The sequence below is a fragment of the Rhinatrema bivittatum genome, chromosome 4, assembly GCF_901001135.1.
Source record: "Rhinatrema bivittatum chromosome 4, aRhiBiv1.1, whole genome shotgun sequence".
Lineage (NCBI taxonomy): Eukaryota > Metazoa > Chordata > Amphibia > Gymnophiona > Rhinatrematidae > Rhinatrema > Rhinatrema bivittatum.
This window is the reverse complement of record NC_042618.1, coordinates 187,259,875-187,286,118: the sequence shown is the minus strand read 5'-3', so window position 1 is coordinate 187,286,118 and position 26,244 is coordinate 187,259,875. Positions and strand designations below refer to the sequence as shown.

At 43.8% G+C, this 26,244-nt stretch overlaps 1 protein-coding gene across 4 annotated transcripts in view; it reads left to right on the top strand.

Annotated features, from left to right (window-relative positions):
- Nucleotides 1–26,244, top strand: part of IPPK (inositol-pentakisphosphate 2-kinase) — a 189,672-nt gene that overhangs the window by 21,471 nt on the left and 141,957 nt on the right. For all 4 annotated transcript variants that reach the window (XM_029599379.1, XM_029599381.1, XM_029599376.1 and 1 more), the window contains exon 3: nt 24,100–24,147. In XM_029599379.1, coding sequence (XP_029455239.1) covers nt 24,100–24,147 — 48 coding nt within the window. The remainder of the gene's footprint in view (nt 1–24,099; nt 24,148–26,244) is intronic.

Below are 26,244 nucleotides of genomic sequence, written 5' to 3'. Positions count from 1 at the left end.
ACATCTGCACCGAAGGCACAATCAATACGATATTTTCTGCATTGATCAAATCAAGTCCTGGTAAAATGAATTGCCCCTGAGGCAGCTCTGTGCAAGGGAGCGAAACTCGGCCAGAGTCGGGCATTTTAATAAAGGGCTTGTTATCATCCGATTCCTATTGTCGTCACTGTTACACAGCTCACTGGATCGGCTACCGCTTTGCTTTTTGGGTCCTATCAAGTGAGGTAGCCTGGCATCAAAGCCTCTCTGCTTTGCACTCAGATTGGTTTTCAGTTCTTGTAGTAGAGACCCTAAATCAGGCATTAGTGGGATTTCCTGAGTCCTATTGGATTGGTCCACGACCACCCCACCTCCTTTATAGGCCAAGAGTTAGGTCATAAAGAAGTGTGTCATCTGCCTCTGTCAGCTGGGAGGGAGGGGAATTCCCATAGGTAATGACTAGTCAAGCAGAACTCAAGGAAAGCAAATTATCAGATAAGCATAATTTAACCTTACTGCATTCTTTGGCAATGAGCTCCAACACAATTGTGTATTGAATAAAAAAAATCTCTCTCTGATTTTGTTTTAAATGTGCTACTTACTAACTTTATGGAGTGTCCCCGAATCTAGAGAGAGATTTACTCTTTCCACCACAAAAGGGTATACTTTGGTTAAAAAAAAAAAAAAGTATAAAAGGAGGGTACAATTATTTTAGTTGTTAAAGCTTAGGGACTAGAAATGTGTGAAACTGATTGGTCTAGAAATGGTTTTGCTTCCTATGCTTTTTTTTAAGTGATTACTGTAAGTTATCACTGTATTTGTTATCGGTGTTTGTGTTTTTTTTTATTTTTAGCATGGCACATGTAAACTTGCTTCCAACTAGCTAAAACTCATTGAAATTTCCCAGAGGTCCCTATTTACTGTCCTTCCTAGTAGGACCCACCCTCCTCAGTTTGTCCCTAGTACACTCTAATCCTCCAACCCAGCACACATTTAATCCTTTGCCCAGTCTGTCCTCAACACACTCCTGACTCCCTTTCCTAAGCCAACCCCAGCACTTTGCTCAACTGTGCTCTGTAGCTCAGACCTAGTACACTTTGATCCTTCTTTCTCCAAACCAACCCTAGCACACCCTGACCCTTTTCCCCAGCATGAACTCAGAACTTCCTTCTCTCTCCTTAGCCTGACCTCTGCACACCCTGCCTGATGTCAGCACTACTTCTCATATTCCCAACTCTGCCTCATCACACTGACTGCATTACTTTCTTTTCTGCCCAGTCTGGCCCTAGCATATTCCTGAACCATCCCCAGCCTGGTCCCAGCACACTGACCCTCTCACTCCCATTACCTAAAATAAAATTAACCCCCCCCCCCCCCCAAAAAAAAAAAAAGTCAATGACATGAAATTACCCCCACTCCCTTCCATCCACTAACTATCAGAGTCAAAAAATTAAACTACTGAACCTGCCTCAGCAAAAGCTCCCAAGACCCACCATGGATCTCTCCTCACTCCAGCCCTTATCAAATCACTATATATATATATCAATCAGATTCTGTCTTGCTGTTCAATATAATGGCACTGGCCTCAGTTTCAAAGGGGAGCTATTTTGCTACATTGCAGAACTACAGCAGTAGTGGTGATTTGATAAGGGCTGGAGTGAGGAGAGATCCGTGGTGGGTCTTGGGAGCTTTTGCTGAGGAGTGGTGCGAACTTTGTAATTGGTCTTTGGAATGTTCATATTAATTTGTACCAGTCATTAGCTAGTTGGGATGTATGTGCTCCTTTGAATATTTTTTTAATGATGAGGTTTTAGATTTTAGGGGCATTTCAGAAATTGTAGTATACCATCTGCTTAATTCCCATCAGTGTACCACGGTTTTGTTTTACTTTTTTCATTATTAATGTGAGGGTCCTTTTATGAACAACAAATATTTTATGAAATGTAATAGGTGATGACTCATTGTGAGTAGTTTTATTTTTGACTGTTTTTGTGGTGGTTATTACCTACATTTATTCATTTACACAACTGGATATTGAAGTCAAGAAGTTTGGCTTTGAATCAGTTTTTCTTTGGTTGATGTGATCAGTAGAAAGTTATAAGTATGTGTCAGCCTGCTGTTGACGGTGAGGCCGTCCCGTCCCAGGCTCCCTGTCCTTTCCCTGGCTAGATTCCTATGTGGGCATTGCGAGGGGAGGGGAAGGGCGATGCACATCACGCGCTCAACCCCTGTCAGCACGACTGCGTGTCGGTGTCATCTGCTGGGGATGGGTGTACGGTTATGATGTAATTGGCTGGCACGTGTTCATCTGCCTTTTTCTCCTATCCAGCTGGTGCGATTGGCGAAGAGTGTTTAAAGGAGGCAATTCAGAGAAGCAAAGGGGGGCATGTGTGAAGCAGGTGGCTTCCCAATGCACGACTTCAACATGGCTGAGACTGAGCCATGTGAGTGCCAACGAGCTGCGGGAGGGGCCCCAAAAAGAGTGATGTGCAATCAGCGGCCACCACTGATCACCTCGATAGAGAAGCAGAGGGCCTGATCCTACCCCTGTCCCCCGTGCTGCCTAATGATACCGTGCCCCTTGAGTGTCCACAACACACCCATCGCACGCCCCCAACAGAATCCCCCTGTTGAAGCATCTGTCATAGCGCCTCTGGCAGAGATGAACGGACAGCCAGTTGAAGGGCCAGACTCTAGCAGAGAAGGTCCCCCTTGCGACGGATCCAGCTCTGCGAGCTTAACTTCGCAGATGTTACCCTTAGGATGGAATGATACATGGCTGGGACCAGCGATTAGCCCTTCCCCACACGACTCATATTAGCCCCCCATGCAGTCTTGGGCACAGCACTATCCTCTGATTCCAAGTTACTCAGGCGTGCAGATAACACCTTAGCCAACCAAACACATAGTACCCAAACCTGTATTCCGTCAGTGTGCCATATTTTGTGGCATGACAACTATGGGGACCTTGGCCCTTCCAAGTTTGCTTCATGGGACAGTGCACACAAGTTGACAAAACAGAGCTCTGGCATGTGCAATCCTCCTGTCGGTACACTGCGGCTGCACAATTAAGCAATGGTTCCAACTACGCTTACTCAGGAACGCAGCATATCACAGCAGTGACTCCCCCAAGCTTCGAACATACATCGCACGAAGTGGGTAATGCCGAGTGCACAAGCGCGACATCCATCTCCCAACACTGGAGTCGACCTAAGTGAGTCCGAGGGCAGAAATGCAGCGAAGTGGCTGGGGTTGCACGTGAAAAATCAGGTGCAGATAAGGGTGAGAGAACTAGGAAAGGAGTCAAGCAAAAGAATAAACACAGGCGGAAGTCCCGTTCAGGGTCAAGCTCTAGCAGTTCATCAACAGAGTCCTCGTCGTTAGAATCCTTATCCGATGAGGACCAAAGAGGAACTGACAACGCAGCGGATGCATCATGCTCTAGCAGTTCATCAACAAGAGTCCTCGTCGTTAGAATCCTTATCCGATGAGGACCAAAGAGGAACTGACAACGCAGCGGATGCATCATGGGGTCCACCGGCACTGACGTCCTTGTCACAGCTATGGAAGAATGTCCCCAGGTTTCTCTGGAAGAAGATAAAAAAAAGCAGACATATATTGACATCTTCAGAATTATGGAGGGACGAAGACAAGGAGGAAACAGGAAGACATACCAAGCGTGACCAGACACCCAGCATAAACAAGCCCGTACCACGGAACATCATCAATTGAATGAGGGCATTCCTGTGGATGATGAGAATGGTTGGCTGAGATGATCTTTCACAATAGGGGCCTATGCTGAGCTAGTCAGATACCATACTGGAAGCATATCGCGAGTACGATGGCTGGGCCTGGCTAAATTATGATGAGTTGTTCCAAGACAAAATGGAGGAGAATCACCATATGTCATGGGAAATGCAGGACGTCGGCCTCTGGCGGAGACAGATGAAAAGTAAAGCTGTTGACGCCGGCGCCAACAGTCGACAGTCAGCCAAGTCAGGGCACCAAACAACGTTGCCCAGGCAGGCCGCCACCAGTGCCTCCAGCAAAGGCATTTGTTGGCGGCATAACAAATTGTCCTGTGCTTTCCAAGACTGGAAGTTCAAGCATGCCTGTTTTATCTGCCTTACCCCTCACCCAGCTACAAAATGCCCAAAAAAGAACAATGGAGGGGGTAATAATCTCCCTCCCAAGTAAGAAGTATAATCTTCTTACTTTAGTGCCAACTCCGATTTAAGTCTGGATGCCATACAGCCATGACTTAGTATATATTCCAAGAGAAAAGCAGCAGAAAAATTACTGAATGTTACCTTCTGTGTGTTTAGAACTAGATAGTGGACCCTTGGGCCGTGGCAAGAGCTGACTCCACCTACAGGGAGGAGCCCTGTGGGGACTCACCACGACAGGTGGGGTCTCAGCAGTGATGGGCACCAGAGGCAATAGTTTTATTGTACAGCAAAGATATAACCTGAGGAGCGGGTTAATAGACTCAGTCCAGAGTAGATGACCTGCAAGCTGGTCTCTTTTGGTATTGATCCGCAGGGCGGGGTAAGCCGGGGAATACTTCCTCTTCATGGAGCTTGCGCGGGTTGTCTCTGGTAGCGGTCCGCAGTGCGGGGTAGGCCGGAGGCTGGTGCTGGAAGTTGCACAAGACAGTATGAATCCGGTAGTGGTCCGCAGAGCGGGGTAACCCGAGAATCCACACAGCGGAGGAAGGAAGTTGTAGAGCAGATCCAGAACTCACTCCGAACTGAAGTAGCCAGCTGTAGTGGTAGGCACCGTGGAGACCTGAGGTACGGGAGCACTGAAGGGTCGTCTGTGGAATCCTTGTAGAGGCTCACTGGGTAGGAGAAGTGAGGCAAGTAGAGATGGCTCTCTGAGAAGCGGGTAGCTCTGAGTGTGGCAAGGCCCCCCGAGGAGCGGATACCAAGATCACTCGGACAGGAAACAGCGAAGCAAAGTCCCAGAATGGCGGAATAGAGCAGGATGGGAATCCTTTCTAACTCGTAGCTTGGATGGCCCGATGAGATTATATACATGTAGGCAGTGACATCATGCGGTGGGGATGCCCCCGAGGTTCCTGCCATGATGTGGTTAAGGGAGCAGGCGTGTGCGCCCTAGGTCACCCCAGAAGTAAGATGGCTGCCGGGAACGCCATGGAGGTCGGTGTGCAGAAGGCGTGGCGGCCATCCTCCCCAGACTCTGAGCTGCAGGGCAAAAAGAGGTGAGCAGCAAAAGTAGCAACCGTCTGCGACCGGGCGCAACACTGAACTGTTTTCAGCACAGTTTCCCCCTACCTTTTTAGGGCAATATCGAAGGAATGCAAGCAGCGAACATCTCTCACACAATGAAGCATGAAGACTTGGTCCACTGGAAGATCAATTCTGAATTGGCCATGGGCAGAGTCGCTGGACCATTTGCCTTTTCCCCGTTTAGCAAAATGCTGATCTCCTCGCTAGCCATCATCCGAAAAAAGGAACCAGACAAGTATCGTTTAATTCAAAACTTGTCTTTCCCGCATGGTGCCTCAGTGAATGACCATTTGCCAGAAGAGTGTGCCATACAATATGCGTCACTCGACAGTGCTATTGGCATTCTCTGACAATGCGGCAAAGGGGGCATCCTGGCAAAGACCAACATAGTCTGCATTTTGCTTGCTTCTGGTCAATTCCAACAGTTTCCATTTACTAGGTTTCTGTTTTAAAAGCGAATACTATTTTGATAAGTGCATGCCAATGGGGTGCTCCATATCGTGCATATTTTGAGGTCAGCACATTTCTTCACTGGGTCACTGCTCAGAAAGCTGGTATGGAGACCATAGTCCACTATTTAGATGTTGTCTTGTTCGTGGGCTAATCCGATTCAACATGTGCACACCTGTTATCCGAGTTCCGCAGCTTCGCTTTTGAATTTGCCTTGCCTCTAGCCCAGGACAAAACCAAAGGTCCCTCCATGCTTATCAGATTTCTGGGAGTCAAGCTCAGCTCCATTGTAATGATATCTAGATTGCCGCAAGACAAACTGTGTAACATGCAGTGTGAGCTTGGACACGGCTGGATGCTAAGAAATTGATTTTAATTGAGGTCCAATCACTCATTGGCACCCTAAACTTTGCCTGTTGGGTCATATCAATGGGGAGGGTATTCTTTAGGAGGCTGACTGCCGGCGCAACAAAAGCAAGCCATCCAAATCATCATATTAGAATTACAAGGTCTATGAAAGAGGACCTGGCGATTATGGTCATCCTTTTTGAAGTTTCATCAGGATATCAGTATGGCCAGATCTCCCCATATCAGTCGTGATCTGGGCATATATTCCGATGCGTCAGGGGGCTTTGGTTTTGGTGTGTATTGGCAGGGCTTGTGGTCCGCAGAGTCATGGCCAGCCTCCTAGGTTGAATCGGGTCTGAGTTGTAACATCACTTTCTTAGAGCTATTTCCCATCTTTGTCGCCTTGGTTATATGGGGCGATAGGCTCCACAATAAACACATAATATTCTGATGTGACAATATGGCGGTAGTGCAGGTCATAAACAGACTGTCTGCCAGATGTCACAAGGTAGCAGAGCTGCTACAGGAGGTGGTACTCGCCAGTCTGTACCTTAATATAATCATATGCGCGTGCCATGTTCCCGGAATACACAACAGCATCGCAGACGCTTTGTCAAGAGCTAAATGGAATCTTTTATAAACTTGTACCTGGAGTGGACAAGGAGGGAATCCTGGTGCTGGAGCATTTGTGGAGTATTGGAGCACCACCGCACGAGACCTCCTACAGTGATCGGTAGCCCAGGCTACATGGAAGGCTTACTGCAGATCTTACAAGGCCGTGTCTGAGTTTTTGAAAGAACGTGGCTGGGTCTGTGGGCCCGTAAACGAGGGGTTAATGGCAGAATATATAGTTTGGACCAAGGATAGCAGAAAATCTAGAAGTGCAGTGGTGAAGCAGCCAGTTTTTCTTTCTTTTCTAAGGCCCAAGATTGGGGCAACTCCACCAAGGGTTTTTTGGATAAGATGATGTTTTGAGTGGGCCAGAAAGTCAGAGCCAGCGAGCGACACGTAGCGCCCAGTCTTGCATAACCTGCTCATTCAACTGTGGCAGGTATAACCTTCCATCTGTGCCTCTGAATTCAAAGTCAAACTTTTCCACGCTGCGTTTTCCCTGGCCTTCTTTGGCGCACTGTGCATTAGCGAACTGGTGGCCCTTCAAAAAATGACACTGGTGTTTAGAGGCTTATTGATGCAAAACACCAAGCTATCTGTTTGTTTTGCATCTCCTTTTGTTGTGTGGATGATTTTTTTTTTGGAGTGCAACCCTTTCTCCTGTGTGTTTGGATTAATTCTGTTCAGCTAACCATCAAAGGTCGAAAACAGATCAGACAGCCCGGGGTTGCAGATTACACCTGAAACGTGCGTCATCACAGGTCACCTGTCCGGTACAGAACTTGCAGAAATATTTGGCTTTGTGACCTGTTGGCGGCAAGTTTCTCTTGATACGTGCTAATCACTTACCCCTTACAATATACCAGTTTTTGGCTGCTTAGATAGGGCTTTGACCGCCAATGAATTTGGAACCCACTCTTTTAGAATAGGAGAGGCCACCAGTGCGGCGCAGGCTGGGTTGCACATAAATGCCATTTAGAAAATTGGTTGGTGAAGGTCCAGTGTCATTTACTCATACATTAGAATGGAACAGGTATGAATTTATAACCTGTTTCTTTTCTTTCTCCAATCTCTTTATATAGAGTTGTCCCAACGGCAAAGGATTGTCTGGATCATCGGACATTCCTTTGTTCACTGGACCATGAAGAGGGCTCTTGATCGGTCATACAGGGCTCACTTTGGGGTTGGCCGTCCGGGATGTCTGCATTCTATGGATGGGCAAAAGAGGCATGTCCTGGCGCAGCTCAAGGAGGACACAATGGCCAAGCCCAGCGTCATTGTAGTACACCTGGGCAGCAACTACATTGTGTCTGTGACCTGCATACGGTTAATTCGCCGTATGAAGACCAATTTTAAGTGAGCTAGCATCTTTGTTCCCCAGTACATGCCTCGTGGTTGGACACAGTAACCGTATAAAATGGAATGATAGCAGACTATGGAAGCATGGCCACAAGAAGATCAAATGGCAAGTTGGACAATGGGTGGATAAAGCACGAATGGGCCAATGGCCTCTATCGACTCTACTGGATAACCTCTTCAACATCAGCTATAACCTCTTTAATAACACAACACAGGGAGGCACTTGAATGTTTTTTTTTTTCTTGTGAAGAAGTCTGCAGCTTTATGTGTGGGGGGGGGGGGGGGGGCATAAGGCAGGTGTCCTACCCCATGCCAGTGGCGGGTGCACAAGCCGGTGGGATGACTTTGTCGGCTGGGTGGCCCCCTTGGAGAGCATGGCGGGGGGGGGGGCCGGGCATTAAGGGCTGCTTTGTTAGCAAAACTGCGGGCAGCCGGGGGGCACAGGTCTGGTGTCAGGAGTGGATTTTAGCCCTATATTGCCAACAATAAAGCTGCGGCCTCTTTCAGCAACTTCATTCTGATTTGTTTTATGTTGTGGGTGCAAACTTTGGGGGAGGGACGCAGGAAGACTTGGGGCATTAGTGACAGATCTCAATGTTACAAGATAAAGTGGTAAAGTCTAGCATTGCAAAGAATAGATGTGAAAATTAGTTGCAATAATAACTGGGCTTTGAGTAGCTTCCTAACCTATCAGATTTTTCCAGGGCAAATATTTTTAAGATGGGGGGTCCACTGCTGTACAGATTGATATTGGCTGTAAATCATGCATGGTGTGGGTTTATGTCTCTCTAAAAGTTTTTCAATCTCATTGTTAGTATTTACTTATTTTTCTATTTTTCTATGATAACTAAAATATTAGGGATTCTGCCAGTGGTGCAAAACTTATTTCTTTTTCTTTCTTTCTTTTTTTTTTTTTTAAAGCTTGTATGATGCTTGTCACTTTATTCTGATGTTTCTGAATGAACCTCAGTTTCTGTCTTTAATTCTTCCTCTGTCTTATTTGTTATGTATAGTTTCTTTCATGTTGGTTCCAAACAAACTGTTCTTTTTTTTTTTTTTTTTTTGGGTGGGTGGGGGCCTTCCATCTCAGTTGGAACTGGCCTCCAATGAACAATAGCACTCTTGAGAGGATGAAAATATAGGCACAAGTGTTTTGAATAGCAATCAGGAGATTCTGACAAAACAGGAAGAAATCTGTTTTATTGGTTTTTGTCGTATGTATAGCATATGACAATTTTGGAGCAAAGATGAAATCCAACATGAGAATTGTCTGTGACTATGCCCTAATTCCCTCATGGGCTCCCACACTGCAAAATGTTCCAATGCTAAAAATGTTGGAAAATAAGTAGGTTCTACAGACATTAAGGAAAAACCACAGGACTGCTTCTACAGCCAAGCCCATAAGCAAAGCACATCAAGCAGCACTGACTGATACATTTATTTATTTATTTATTTACTTACATACCCCGGTATATAAAAATCTGTAAGTAACATCACCTCGGTTTACATTCAAACAATAATTCAGCATTTCGCTTTACAATGTAAAATATAAACTGAACAAGTATAATACCATGCATAACTTTGTATTAATAGAATGAAAACAATATGTGGTAGACTGTGGAAATTAGGAAAAAGAGTAGAGGATTCAGATCATTAATAGTAGGCTTTTTTAAATAACCAGGTTTTAAGATTTTGTCTAAATTTTTTGTGACAAAGTTCCTGGCGTAATTTGGAGGGCATGGTGTTCCATATAGTTGAACCAGCAATGATGAATGATTGTTCTTTTGTGCTAGAAAGTTTGTTCCGATTGGGTGCTGGGATTTTTAGTTTGGCTAAATGCTGGAATCTCGTTGGGCGGGATGAAGTTTTGAATTGAAGATGATCGGTGAACCAGAGCATATCTCTGTTTTGAATGGCTTTATGTATCAGCGTCATAGATTTATATATTATCCTGGAAGCAACGGGTAGCCAGTGCAAAGACATGGGAGTAACCTGCACGGCGCAGCAGGTACTACCATGGGAAGCTTGCAGGGCGATGCACCATTGTTCCTTTTCTGCCAACATTTCTATGTTTCTATCTTTTAGCGATGGCCATATGTTTTTGAGAATGGATGACAGTCTATTGCCCATAATCCTTCCTGAATTGGAGCAAATGGAATAAAATATTTTTATTATGGTTTAAACATTTTATTAAAAATAAAATATAATACTCCTCAAATCTTTTGCTTTAGACAATCAGCTTGGCAGTGAAAGGGTTAAAAATGTTATGGCTGGGCCACTTGTTCTTTAAAAAGTTTTGAACTTGCAATTTTGTAACTCTCCAGAACCCCAAGAGAATTAGATTGTGGAGCAGTATCACAAATCACTTCCCACAGAATGGTATCTGATTGAATCATACAGAATGTGGGAGATCATTTGTGATGACATAGTTTGGAGCCGTCTTATCTAGGAATGTAAAATATCTTAATTTTCTATTACTATGTCTGTTCCCAGGGGTGTGCAAACAATTTTGGAGGGAACTTGCATACCCAATTAAAAAATTAATATAGGCAACTTTATTATTTTTTTTTTTTAATTAACACTGCAACTACTTTCCACATATATTCAGAAATACTGAACTATACCCAAGGGTGGTTCTAACATTTTTTTTTTCAGTTTTCTGCTATGAATATTATAAAGCTATAGTTTTTGATGATACCAAAAATAGACTGGCAAATAGTTGTTAGGTCAGAAAACAGCATTAAGTTGCTGCTTGTTTTATGTTTAGATTTACCTATGGTGTGTTACCTCTAAACTGCAAGAGTTCTGGGACCCATCTTTTGGGCCTTTCAGATATGAGAGCAGTAGTTGCACAGATGTGTATAAAAATATTATAGTTCAGAATGTAGACTTAGGGGGTCATTTATCAAAATGCGCTAAGGCGTTTTCGCATGCGTTAAGGGCTTATCGCATGCGAAAACGTCTTTAACGCATGCGATAGCAGCATACCGTATGGTGCAATGCAAATTTGAAAAAGGAGGAATTAGGGGCGGAGAGTGAGCTGGGTTTGCCAGTCTGCGAAGTGCTATCGCACAGACATAACGCCGATTTTTAACTACACCTTTTTCAGTAGCGTTAAGCCGTGTGATAGCTTGCGTTACAGGGCGATAAGGTTTTATCGCAATTCGCAATGTCTCCTAAAAGGCCTGTTTTAGTAGATTTGAAGCTCCTGGAGCACAGCCATCTTGGGGGGGGGGGGGGGGGGGGGGGGGGGAGGAGAGAGAGAGACCATAATGTCCTCTCCCTAGATAGTTATTTGTATCCCTATGGGTGGCCCACCTAGTAACTCAAGGTGAGGTTTAGCTATTAGTGTAGGGGGTTAGAGGCCACTTTGACATTCAATGTGAGACGTACGAACAGAACAGTGGTCTCTTGTGAAGATTTAATGACCTACGGAGAGAGGAAACTCACCCAAAGATGAGATTTGGGCAATGTTCTCTCCACCTAGCTTGATGTTACCCAGGTAGAGAGTCCATCAAGCTAGGTTGAGGGAACCTTGCACAAATATCATCTTTGGGTGAGTTTCCTCACTTCATAGGTCATCAAATCTTCACAAGAGACCACTCTTCTGTTCGTACGTCTCACATTGAATGTCAAAGTGGCCCCTAAACCTCACCTCGAGTTACTAGGTGGGCCACCCATAGGGATACACATATAGTCAGTCACACACTCCACACACTCACCAGGTATGGCAGTTATTGCAAAGTATGAAAATGTTATCGCAACTTGTGCTAACTTAGCTCTTTGCATAGGTAATTTGCGATAAACTGTATATTTGCATAAAACATGCCCCTTTTCCTATTGTATGCGATACTTATCGCATTTTGATAAATCCAGGCCTTACATTGTATATAGTAATACACTTGTAACACTGCTATCTTTGTACTTGCATTGCCTTTTGATATGTCCTAGAGCCTTTTTATTGTTACTGCATTAGAAGAAATGAATTTGAAGATTCTGGCATAGTAGGTTTATTTGTTGAATGCTACAGCAAAATACAACTTGGATTCTGTTTAGAGTGACATGAGCAAGGAATAGTACCATTTTCAATGAAAAAACACTGACATATTTTGGACTTTCTTTTGAAAATTTAGGTTTTGCAAATGTTTGGATTATGAGCAGTGACATAGGTTGAAATCTTGCATAAAGACCTTCTGTTATCTTGCAGCAAGTATGGCTAAATTTCACCAGCACATGATAAAACTTTTCGGAACCCACAGCAAATTGAGTGAGTGATCTAAAAAAAAAAAAGTTCTAAATTTTAGTGCATATTTTTCTTTTACTCACACATTGAAAAACAAGTTAACTCCTGAAGCAATAAGCTAATATTAAGCAAATGCATTGGGAATTAACTTTTTTTTTTTAATCCAAAAGTATGCACACATGCATGCTGTATTTCACTTTATTTAAAATACTTATAGACCGCTTGTTCTGAAAATTGTCCTGAGTGGTTAACAATAGGACACAAATTGCCCCAATATGAGTAGTTTTTATAAAACTGAAAATACACACTAGACGGGCATAAAGTGACTTGAGGGGGGAGGGGAGCTAGGGAGGTGACCTGGGACACAGTTTCTCTGGCTCAGAGTTTTTAGTCTTGTGTACTTTAGTGCTTAACTTACATGGTAGTATTTGTGTTTTATTTATTTATTTATTTTAAAGTTTGAATTCCTAGGTCAGAGATGGAATAAAAATTAACTCACATTTCTGGTTGCTAGTGTTAGTCTATGGTGCTTTGCCAATATGGTCCCAGACCTAGGGTTCCTGTGTATAAAGTTCCATCACAGAATCAGGACCCTCACACCCTGGAGCTCCAGGTAAAAGAACCATGCTGGCACAGCACTGTAGACTTAACACGTGGGAGTAAAAGTTTTATATGCACAAAAATGTCAGCTGAAATGTGGGTAAAATGTTTGCTTAGCTTAGTGCATCTTATTGCTTTGGACTGAGAGAGCTTTATTTTAAAGCACCTAATTTTTTTTGAACATTTTATAAAGCACTTCCTTTAACATCATATTAAAGTTTTTCTGACTTTGTATTTTTGATTCATATATTTATTATTCAGTATCACAGTTTTCTTCTGCATCTGTTATTTTCATTGTATTCAGACACCTAGTTGCTGTGCTTTTGTCAATACATAATTTGCTTATATAAGAACATAAATGCCATACTGGGTCAGACCAAGGGTCCGTCAGTGACCAAGCCAAGTCACAAGTACCTGGCAAGTACCCAAACATTAGATCACAAACTACTGTTGCTTATTAATTACCGTAATAGCATTTTATGGATTAGGAACTTATCCAAACCTTTTTTAAACCCAGTAACACTAACTGCTGAAACCACATCCTTGGCAATGAATTCCAGTTTAATTATGCGCTGACTGAAAGAATTTTCTTCGATTTGTTTTAAATGAGCTACTTGCTAACTTCATGGAGTGCCCCCTGGTACTTTTATTATCTGAGAGAGTAAATAACCGATTTACATTAACTTGTTCAAGTCCTTTCATGATTTTGTAGACTTCAATCATATCCCCCCTCAGTTGTCTCTTTTCCAAACTGAACAGCCCTAACTTCTTTAGTCTTACCTCATAGGGCAGCCATTCCATGCCCCATATCATTTTGGTCACCCTTCTCTGCACATGATATTCAAGGTGTGATCTCACCATGGAGCGATACAGAGACATTATGACATCCTCCATTTTATTTTCCATTCCCTTCCTAATAATTTCTAACATTGTTTGTTTGCTTTTTTGATTGCCACAACATACTGGTCCAATTTCAATGTATTTTCCACTATGAAGCCTAGATCTCTTTCCCGAGTGGTAATTTCTAAGATAGAACCTAATATTGTGTAACTACAGCATGGGTTATTTTTCCCTATATGCTTCACTTTTCACTTGTCCATGTTAAATTTCATCTGCCATTTGGAAGCCCAATCTTCCAGTCTCACAAGGTCCTCCTGCAATTTATCACAATCTGTTTGAGATTTAACTACTCTGCATAACTTTGTGTCATTCGCGAATTTGATCACCTCACTCGTTGTACTCCTTTCCAGATCATTTATAAATATATTCAAAAGCACCAGTCCAAGTACAGAACCCTGAGACACTCCACTGTTTACCTTTTTCCACTGTGAAAACTGACCATTTAATCCTACTCTTTGTTTCCTGTCATTTAACCAACTTGCAGTCCACAAAAGGACATCGCCTCCTATCCCATGACTTTAGTTTTCTTAGAAGCCTCTCATGCGGGATTTTGCGAATTCCTTCTGGAAATCCAAATATACCACATCTACCGGTTCACCTTTGTCCATGTTTATTCACCCCTTCAAAAAAAATGTAGGAGATTTGTGAGGCAAGACTTCCCTTGGGTAAATCCATGTTGGCTGTGTCCCATCAAACCATCTAAATGTTTAGTGATTTTATTCTTTATAACAGTTTCCATGATTTTTCCCGGCACTGAAGTCAGGCTAACCTGTCTTTTCCTGGCGTGTAGCCAGATGGACTCAGAACAAATGGGATAGTATCCGCGTGCTAGCAGTTGGAGACGGATCTGACGTCAGCACGGGGGTGTATATATCCCCACAGGAAGCATAGCTATTCAGTAATTTCCGTCTCCAAAGCAGTTTGGAGTGCCTGCACGCTAGTTGAGCATGCTTTCCAAGACTACTTTAATTTTTCTCTTTTCTTATCATTCTGAGTCACGCCTCACCAGATTGCCCTTGAAGGGCTCTTTTCTATTTGGCAGCGACCTTGATAAACTGGCCAGTGCGTGGGGTGCCTCTCCAGTGCCCAGATTGCCGGAAGATCGGTTCAGAAGGGACCAGCGTGCCTTTCCAAGGCCCTCCAGGGGCAGGAGTTCCCAGCGTTTCGTTCCTTACAGGGGTCGCTACCAGGCACCACGTCCTCCGGCCAGAAATCAGTCCTTTTGGACCAAGCAGCGTAAGATGGGAGCGAGCCCGGGCTCGGGTCCCGGCCGCGCCTCCCAATGAGAATCCGTCGACTCATCTGGGGGACGGAGCCATAGGGGACAGGTTAACCCTCTTCTACCCCAGGTGGGTCGAGATTACGTCGGACCAGTGGGTCCTCGCCGTTATCTGGGAGGGATATTATCTGGACTTTCATCATCTCCCTCCGGACAAGTTTGTGGAATCTTCATGTCCCATACACAAGAAGGCAGCATTGGAAGCTACCCTGGCGAGGCTCCTGTCCTTGCAGGCCATCATCCCAGTACCTGCCTGGGAAGTGAATTCTGGACATTATTCCATTTATTTTATGGTACCCAAGAAAGGGGGTACCTTTCGGCCTGTCCTGGACCTCAAGTCAGTCAATCAATACTTACGGGTACCGAGGTTTCGCATGGAAACTCTACGCTCCGTCAAGGCCGCAGTACAGCTAGGAGAATTCCTCACGGCATTAGACCTGTCAGAGGCATACCTGCATATCCCGATCCATCCGGATCATCAGCGCTACCTATGCTTCAAGGTTCTAGGCCGCCACTTCCAGTTTCGGGCTCTGCCCTTCGGGTTGGCAACGTCACCACGGACATTCACCAAGGTGGTAGTAGTGGTAGCGGCGGCACTCAGGCGGGAAGGAATACTGGTCCATCCCTACCTAGACGACTGGCTGATCAGGGCGAAATCACGAGAGGAGAGCCTTCGGACAACCGACAGAGTGATAGCCCTTCTGGAAAGCTTGGGCTGGGTAATCAACCTCAGCAAGAGCTGCTTACAGCCTTCCCAGTCACTGGAATACCTGGGAGTACAGTTCGACACCCGGGCAGACACAGTCAGTCTCACAACCAAGAGAAAGTTGAAACTTCAGCAGTGTATCCAGTATTTGATGGGGGCCAGTCTGCCCACAGCCTTGGATTATCTGCAGGTTCTTGGTCTCATGGCATCCACCCTGGAAGTGGTACCTTGGGCGAGGGCCCATATGAGACCTCTACAACATGCCCTACTCTCTCGCTGGAGCCCCCGTCTACGGAACTACTCCACGCACCTACCTCTACCAGCCAGAGTGCGGACCCAGTTACGGTGGTGGTTGCAGTCCAACCACATGAGCAGGGGGTCGAAGATGTCCTCACCCACGTGGATCTTGCTCACCACAGATGCCAGCCTGAGCGGCTGGGGAGCACACTGCGAAGAACTCACCGCACAAGGGCGGTGGAACAGAGAAGAGTCAGCGTGGAACATCAACCGTCTAGAGGCCCGGGCAGTCCGATTGGCATGCCTTCGATTTGCTCACAGACTGAAGAACAGAGCGGTCAGTGATGTCCGACAACGCCACCACGGTGGCATACATCAACCGTCAGGGCGGAACCAGGAGCCGACAGGTATCTCTGGAGATTGCCCCTCTGATGATTTGGGCAGAGGTGAATCTTCAGGACATCTCCGCCGTCCACATTACCGGGAAGGACAATACCACAGCAGACTTCCTCAGCAGAGAAAGCCTAAATCCGGGAGAGTGGCAGCTCTCCCCCACGGCCTTCCAGATGATTGTGGATCATTGGGGGATTCCAGACATGGATTTACTGGCGGACAAGTCCAACGCTCAAGTACCCAGATACTTCAGCCGCAAGCGCGACCCGTTCTCACACGGAATTGATGCCCTGGTTCAGCCATGGCCTCCAGGGACTCTACTGTACGCCTTTCCTCCGTGGCCTCTACTGGGCGCGGTCATCCGCAAGATTCAGACACACCGGGGCCTAGTTCTTCTAGTGGCGCCAGACTGGCCAAGAAGACCCTGGTACGCGGACATGAGACGACTACTGGCAGGGGAGCCTCTTCCCCTGCCTCCTCTCCGGGACCTTCTACATCAAGGTCCCATTCTTCACGGGGATCCGGCTCAATTCTCTCTTACGGTATGGCCCTTGAGAGGGCTAGATTAAAGAAGAGGGGTTACTCGGAGCCCGTGATTGCTACTCTCCTCCGAGCTCGCAAGTTTTCCACATCCCTCACATACATCCGGATCTGGAGAGTATTTGAAGCATGGTGCGACACTCATGGCACCAATTCACATGCAACCACAATCCCTATTGTGTTGGATTTCCTGCAGGATGGACTTCAGAAGGATCTCTCCCTCAGCTCCATCAAGGTGCAGGTGGCTGCGCTGTCTTGCTATGGTCCCAGGAGGGATGGCAAGACCATCGCCAAGCACCCAGATGTTTCTCGCTTCCTGCAAGGAGTCAAGCATATTCGTCCGCCACTGAAGTGGCCTGTGCCTTTGTGGAACCTCAACCTTGTTTTGGATTTCCTCGCGGGATCCACCTTCAGACCCCTTAGGGGCCTGTCTCTTCATTCTCTAACCTTGAAGATGGTGTTCTTGCTGGCTGTATGTTCAGCCCACCGCATCTCAGAGCTACAAGCATTGTCCTGCCGTGATCCCTTTCTCAGAATCACTCCGGAGGCTATCCATCTTCGTACGGTTCCCTCCTTTCTACCTAAGGTGGTTTCACAGTTTCATCTTAATCAAACCATATCCTTGCCTACCACAGTGGGTCTGAAGAAATCTGAAGAAGGGCGTTTATTACGCCATCTCGACATTGGCAGATTGCTGCCCAGATATTTGGAACTTACACAAGACCTACGAAAGACGGACCATCTGTTCATCCTGCACAGCGGGAAGAAGCAAGGTAAAGCGGCCCACCATCGCCCGCTGGATTAAAGAAGTTGTCAGAGCAGCGTACGTAGAGGCTGGGAAGTCTCCGCCTCTACAGGTCAAGGCTCATTCTACCAGAGCACAAGCAGCATCTTGGGCGGAATCCAGGATGCTATCGCCTTTCGGAAATCTGTAAAGCGGCGACGTGGTCCTCCCTCCATACCTTCTCCAGGTTCTACCGTCTGGATGTCCAGGCCAGGGAGGACTCAGCATTTGCGAGGGCGGTACTACATGGACCTCAGGCAGCCTCCCGCCCAGGCTGGGAGTAAAGCTTTTGTACATCCCATTTGTTCTGAGTCCATCTGGCTACACGCCAGGAAATGTTGAGATTACTACCTGATAATCTCCTTTTCCTTAGTGTAGACAGATGGACTCAGCATCCCGCCCAGCTGCCTGCATACATGGGTATCACCGATTCAAGGTAAGCCATGTCATCTGTTTCCATAAGAGCGTACACTCTACCAGGTGTCCACGCCTTCCGGTTGGGAATGCTGGCGGTCTCCAGCTACTATCAATCGGTCAGGGGAATCCTGTTTCACTTTTTCACTGAGCGTCAGTACACACATCTCTAACAGCTTTTGCAAGGAAGATTACTGAATAGCTACGCTTCCTGTGGGGATACAAACACCCCCGTGCTGACGTCAGATCAGTCTCCAACTGCTAGCACGCGGATACTATCCCATTTGTTCTGAGTCCATCTGGCTACACGCCAGGAAAAGGAGATTATCAGGTAGTAATCTCAACAATAGTTTCCCAGATCACCCCTGGATCCCTTTTTAAATAAAGGGATTACATTGGCCATCATCCAGTCTTCAGGTACATCTGATAATTTTGATAGGTTACAAATTTTTACTAATAGTTCTGAAATTTAATTTTTTAGTTCTTTCAGAACCCTGGGGTATATACCATCTAGTCCAGGTGATTTACTATTCTTCAGTTTGTCAATCAGGCCTACCACATCTTCCAGGTTCACCATGATTTGGTTCAGTTGATAAGAATCATCACCCATGAAAACCTTCTCTGGAACAGGAATTTCTCAAACGTCCTCTTCAGTAAACAAAGAAATTGTTCACCCTTTCTGCAATGGCCTTATCTTCTCTAAGTGCCCCTTTTACCCCCTTGATCATCCAACGGTCCAACTAACTCCCTTGCAAGCTTTCTGATTCAGATATGTTTTAAAAAGTTTTTATTGTGAGTTTTTGCCTTTATGGCCAACTTCTTTTCAAATTTTATTTTAGCCTGTCTTATCAATGTCTTACATTGTAACTTGCCAATGCTTAGGATAAAGCATATTTTCTTCTGAAGGATCCTTCTTTCAATTTTTGAATGAAGATCTTTTGGCTAAAATAGCCTCTTTCTCCTCACCTTTTAACCTTGTTGGTTATTGTTTTTTGCCTTCCTTCCACTTTTCTTAATGCATGGAATACATCTGGTCTGTGCTTCTAGGATGGTATTTTTTAACAAGTGTCTCAAACATACACTTATAAATGTTTACGTAGTGGTAGCAGTTGAAAAACAAATACCCAAAATGAAAACTAACATACCAAAACAATTAGCAATGAATTTTAGTGACCATCATATTTGGGCAGTATGTGTTCATGAATACACATTATTGAATGTGCATCACACATCTTATCTTTGCCACATAATTTAATCATCAGTCATTTTTTTAAATTATTTTTCGTGATGCAGTACTTAAGGTGATTATATCATCTCTTAAAATATATATTCTTATTCACAAAATAATTACGCTACTTAACTTGTGAGCTTGCAGATGTATGCAAGCTCACAAGTTAAGTGGCATAATTACTCACCATTCAAGTTGACTTCTTTGGCTTGCAGGAAGGGAGGAGGGGGGGGGGGAGGGAGAATTCCCCTCTCCCCACCCCCTCAGAACACATCTCTGGCCCCCAAACACTCATTTCCCTCTCCCAGCATACTCATTCCTCCCCTCCTGATACCTTCCTGTAGCCAGCTGAATGCTACACTCCCTTTATGCTGCTGCACAGAAGCTTCCTTGGTCACCAGTGATGCTGTTGCTTGCTGCAATGCCGTGCTGGGTCTGCCTATGTGATCCTGTGAACATTTGCAGCTCTGGGTGCGCCTGGGATGGACAGGTCTCATCGGCAGCAGCCAATCACTGCAACAGCAGAGCAGAAGTCCCACCCACCAAGCCCCAAAAAACGCGATTGACAGGAAAAAACGCCCAATTAGAAGCAACCACACGCATGAGCGGATACACATGGCCTTGGCCGGCATTCAGGTTGTAATTCAAGACTTTGGTTGTAACTCAAAACTAAAATTTTAGTTGTAACCCCAAGTTTGTAAGTCAAGCTGGTTGTAACTCAAGGGTCCACTGTATATGCATATCTTCAGTTTCAGCACTTCATACAGTCTTCATCTAAGCCCAATTTAAGACTATTTTAGAGTTAAAATAAAAACTTTTTTTCAAATGGAAAAGCAGGGAACTAGTAGGTATTTTGGGTTTTAAATCCCTTTCTCCTTTGGTTACTAAAGACATCAACATGATTGTTAACTAATTGGCAGGTGGATTTGCATACCAACTTGATGGTTAAGTGCATCTTTAACTATTCTAAATGTATTCCAGAGTTAGTAGGGGATGTCAGTTTTCTGGAACTTCAATATGTTTATAAGGAGGGCTTACAAGGTACCTGTTTGAGCTTTAAAAAGTGGTTTTGCCGATTCTGATCAATGATCCAAATGTTGCCATCTCTTTTGGTCACGCCACATTGTGCAGGGTTTTTGGGATCAGATTAGAAACTATTTTACATACATCCTGTGACAAATGCTGATATTTACTCTAGAAGGGGTCTTGTTTTATTATAGTCATTCAAAAGTTAAAGATAAAGGAAACATCCTTTTTACTCTGAAAGTCTGTCTACTGGGGAAGAGAGCTATTCTTATTGTGTGGTGAGACCCCCAAATCATCTGCATACTGGTCTTGGAGGAACCTGCTTCATTCTCTGATGCAGATAGAAAACCTTGAAACAGTTCAGTCTTTTAAATGTAAATGTTTGCAATTACTCTCCCTTAGGACATGTGCAGTGCTCAAATACCCATGATGTCTTGCTACCATCAGTAATTTGCGTAGTTCCTGATAATTATGTGGTTTGTATTGTCTGACACTTGCTAGGATTACTAATTGGACCCTATTACCTGTTTAATTATGTATCTGGGGGGCGATTGTTGTTTTGCTGCCTGGTTAACTATATTATAGCCCATTTTGAAGTAGGGCGAAAATGTAAAATGATTTTCTTGCTAATGACCAACTTCGGTCCTTGAGATCCACAAAACAGGCCTGGTTTTCAGGATATCCACAACGAACATGCATGAGAGATATTTGGTACTGCCTCCATTATAATGCAAATCTCATGCATGTTCGTTGTGGATATCCTGAAAACCAAGCCTGTTTGTGTCTCTCGGACTGGAATTGGCCACATCTGGTTTATGGTCTGGTATACTTAAGTTCAAGGTATGTAAAATGTTCATTTGTTAACTTTTTTTAATCATAAGTTTAAACAGCAAGAATCTTCCTGCATGAAGTTGAACAAGAGTTTAGCTGTCTGTATAATACTGCAGTATGATGTCTGAGAACAGCATAATTTTTTATATCAGTTTTTTGAGTAATAAAAGAAAATGACCAAAAACTTCTTAAAATCAGAGCACTTCTTTTGGTGGGAGGGGATGAGGGGAAGTAATTCAGAATTTGTAGATAGTTAAGGCAGTTGAGCATAAAAATAAACATGTTGACCATATAGACCAATAATGAGAGGAGTAGCTTCAATTAAACTCTGGAATTTGTTGCCAGAAGATGTGTGCAGTTAGTATAGATGTGTTTAAAAAAGGATTGGATATGTTCTTGGAGGAGAAGTCCATTACCTGCTATTAATTAAGTTGGTTTAGATAATAACCACCGCTAATACTAGCAACGGTAACATGGAATAAACTTAGTTTTTGGGTACTTGCCAGGTTCTTATGGCCTGGATTGGCCACTGTTGGAAGCAGGATGCTGGGCTTGATGGACCCTTGGTCTGACCCAGTATGGCATGTTCTTATGTTCTTTCCTGTTTTCATTGTGTTTTTATAGAAATCCTACATTTAGGATAAAGGCTTTGCTTTAAGTCCTGAATGGTCTGTATGTGTCCATGCTGAGTGTAGCATTGAGAATTTTCTCATTTTCCCAAGTAAAGCCATTTTTTTTTAATCGGAACATTTAAAAAAAAAAAAAAAAATCTTTCTGCTTTGGCTATGGTCTTTAAATGATCTTGTTCCCAGTGAGATCAGATGGCAGTTAAATTTGGGGGGAGAGCAATTAAACAGCTTTTTAAATCTTAGCCAAAAGGCCATGAAGGGACCACTTTTAAGCTTAAGTCCTGTGTTTCGATTAACACTTGGTCTTAGCTGAAATACAGAGAAGTGATCAAATAAAGTACTATAGTATGAATGTCTTGGCCTCCTTTCTGCCAAGATCAAATATAAGGTCTGAGTAGCAAGTAAAGGATGGTTCCTGCCCTGGGAGGAAGGTGATGTTAATGCCTTCTGACCCCACTGAGATTTAAACTTATGGTTTATTTAAAAAAAACAAAAAAACAAAACTTGTTTTAGTCTGGTTTAGCCATTTTCAGATTTAACATCCAATGGTTTATTCTCCTGCAATGTATTTTTTTTATTAATATGCTGTACAAGACTTGTGTAAAGGTCACAAGTTGACTGATTATGGTAAAGAAATGTAATGCTGATGTGCTAACACATCCATCTTCCTCCTTAAAAGGAGTAGATTATTGCATTTTTATGTGGTGTGTGTTTGTGTGAGTATATATTAATAAATTCGTTTATGGTCATGAGTGATTTTTATTCTGATTTTTCTAAAAAGTGCTAAAGCTCATAGGAGATATTCTTTCTTGATTTTAGAGGGTCATGAGTGGCCCCCAGCATAGATGTGCAAGTGCTGCCGATAACTAGCGCACCTGGCTGGTGGTCCCCAATCCTGACTTACCCCTGGATGCGGGTGGTGGTAGGAGGGTGCGACACATTGGGACTGTCCAGCGTTTTCAAGCCCAATGCACACCTACATCAAAAATGCTATGTGGCACACTGGCCTCAACTGGGCAGGCAATACAGATATCGAGAGAACTCACATAATTAAAAGAAGAGCTAGGGAAGTTCTGAAAACCCCACCAGTTTCTTCCAGTATTAAAACAAAGGGCAAGAGGGGATGGAGAAGCATGTGAATTCATCACAATGTTCAATTCCCTTTATATACGAGTGCAGGAGAAGGAAGATGTCATGTGATGCAAGCAACCAGCTTGGATGTTTACTTTGGTAGCCAAGGTAGAGCTCTTCCACTGTTGCTGCTCCCAACAGTTGGAATGCGTTGCAGCCAGTGCTCACTGCACGCTCTCTCTGACTTACATAGCCTGGGGCTAAGGCAAAGGCTGGAAAGGCCCAAAACAGGAAGCTCAGGAGGGGAAAGATGAAGAGCTGCTGTGCGTGCTGAACAAAGTGGGACCTGACTATCCATGCTTTGCATGCTGCCCATTGATTACCACGCTCCCAGGGCTCGTGCTGTAGCTAGCAGGAAGAGGCATGCACGATTGAACATACTTTTAGAAAGGAGCTCCTACATGTTTGAGCCACCACTGATCACTTGTTGCTATGAGGTGCTGAGAAAAAGTACTGACCTGAATATGACCATCAGGCAGTGGTAACTTTTCTGTGGACACCTGAGCATATTTGAAAGCACATCCATGTGCCATGGCACACTGGGGTAATCACATTACTTGTAGTTCCCCATCCATGTGCTCTATGAATACAAATATACAAATAAGTCTAATGGAATACCAACCTACAAAGTGTATTGTGTAATATGTGCAGTGCGCTTAATTATTCTGAGCCACCATCTCTTGCCAGTAGTCATGTTTAATTCCTGTAATGGTGGGAGAGTTTCTTCTTGTGACTCTTTTTTTTTTTTTTTTTTTTTTTTTTTTTTAATATAAATTTTGCCAATACTTCCAAATTAATAAAATTCTTACCAGCCACATTACCTATTAATCTGTTCAGGATGTAGGATCCTTGCATAAATACAATTTTGAATTATGTGCAGAAAATTGGGAAGAGTAAACAAAAGGCTAAGATAAAAATTTCTGTGATGTAGGGATTTCGTTCATGAGGTATGCCAAAAATAATTCATGGTTTCAAAGATTAGAATTCACTTTTCTGTTACTCATTTTTTTGCTTTTTATAGCCCCTTTACATTTGAGCTGTTCTGGTTGGAAAATAATATAGAAACATTGCTGTAAATGTATTGAGGAATAAATACTACTGTAGAAGTTATTGTTTACATGCATATTGGTACTCAAAACTTTCATTTTTCTTTTTCAGCGCAGTGTGGTGCTGCGTTTTTTGAAGTTTCCACCAGACCGAAATAAGGTGAGACATGATTTTTTTTTAATTCTTTATTTATCAGTTTTTAATATACAATCAAACAAAATTGCATAATTGAAATATCAATAAATGGTTAACAAGACATATAGAAAACTAAATTTACAAAGGAAATAAAGGAAAAGCAAAAATTGTTAAACCATCTATTTACTTATCAAACAAATGGAGGAATTTTAGTTCCTATAATGGGAGACATTATCAAGTAACATTTTTAAAGACTCAATTAGCATATCCTAGACCTTCTTTTTCTTTCTTAAGTGGTAGCTGGGGTAGAGGTAGGCTGTCTCAACTGATTTAAGAAATTCTTTAGTTGGTCAGGAACAAAAAAGATAAACACATCTTCCTGTCTTTTTATTATACATTTACAAGGAAAACGTAAAAGAAATGAGAAACCTAATGATATTACATCCTGACGATAGGCCAAAAAGGCTTTTCATCTCATTTGGGTGGAAAAAGCTAAATCTGGAAAAACCTTTTATTGATTTTTGCAGGTAGGAAATTGGGAATTTATTAAAATATCTTTTCATTACTGCGTTAACATCAGCAATAGAATAAAAGGATACTAATAATGTACCGCAACTTATTACATTCATTGAGGAGTCCTCCAAAAAATTTGAGAGGTCACCTTGAAACATCTCCGTTCCTGGTAATTCCCTTCTTACAGGGAGAAAAAAGCAATTGTTAATTGCAGGAGATTGTTCCAGGGAAAAACCAAACTGCTCAACCAATAATTTTTTCAAGGTAATTAAGGGCTCCTCACCAACAACTCTCAGGAAATTCAAAAATCTTAAGTTGAGTTTCTTAGAACTATTCTCCAGCATTTCTATACGCCTAGTCATAGCTTCCCTATCTTTCACTACTGCCATATTGAAATCCAAAAATTTCTTTTCTTGATTTTCCAAGTGTTTAACTCTGTCATTGGTTTCTTTAAACTGCGATTGAATTTTTTGAAAATCTTGTTCATTTTTATTATATACCATGTCAATTTTCCCTTCCAATGTCTTAATGTTTATAGACATAGCTGCCATCATTTCCCACAGCATTTCCAGAGTCACCAATGCAGGGCGAGTCATACCTCCTGCTGATTGAACATTTGGTGTAAGATTTTCCCCTCCAATTACTGGAGTTACCAGGGGGGCCCCTCATTTCCCCCTGTGATAGACACAGGTGAGACTTGTGTGGCTCTCGTCCCGTTTGGACTCTGAGTGTGGGTTTGAGAATTTCCCACACTAGGTCCCAGCTCTTCATCAGTATTCCCACTTATAGATGGTCCCAAAGTGATCTCTAAAGCCCTGTGTATTGGCGGTAGCCCTATATTTGGGCTAAGGGAAGCCTCCTCTGCAGACTCAAGGAGTCCTCCCTGACCCCTTGGTACACCAAAGTCCTTGGTATCCCTCACATTAGGTATAGGAGAGAGCATATAGTTGGTGATTTCTTGTTGAACAACAGGCAGAGTCGATAGTGTGGGAAACACTCTGACTCTGCCTTTACGTTTAGGAGGCATATTAATAATGGTAATTCGAAAGTCCCAACAAAATCTCTATTAATGCTAAACAACTAATCTGGAACTGATGACCCAGAGAGAGAGGAGTATTCAAGAAAGTCTTACGTGATCCGGAGACTCCGGCGAAGCCCGGCAAAACCCGCTGACTGCGCGTGCGGCTTCAGCGCGCGCCGCAGCAGGGCTGATTTTAAAGCCGCTTCCAGGTCCGCCCCCTCTCATGACGTCAGAGACAGCAATCCGGTCCAGCTAGTCGGGGAGCAGGCCTGCTTCGCGGCCAGCGGCTGATGGAAGAAAAACGCTGCTTTCCCGGTGGTCCTCTCTTTCTCCCTCATGAGACATGATTTTGATATTTCTGACTCTTTAATTTTTTTCCAGCCCCTACCAAACTCTGGGGCCGATGCAATATAAAGCATGGAAAGCGGGCAATGAAAAGTCAGCGCCCGCAAGGGGGGCGCCATGTAATATCCAAATTGGGGGTCGTGCTAGCAAGGAGGCTCTGGGGTTGCTTGCGCAACCTTAGCACCTCCTTGCTAACGCGATCCCTCCGCGGCTGCCGGTTATGAAGACAGATGCCAGTAAAC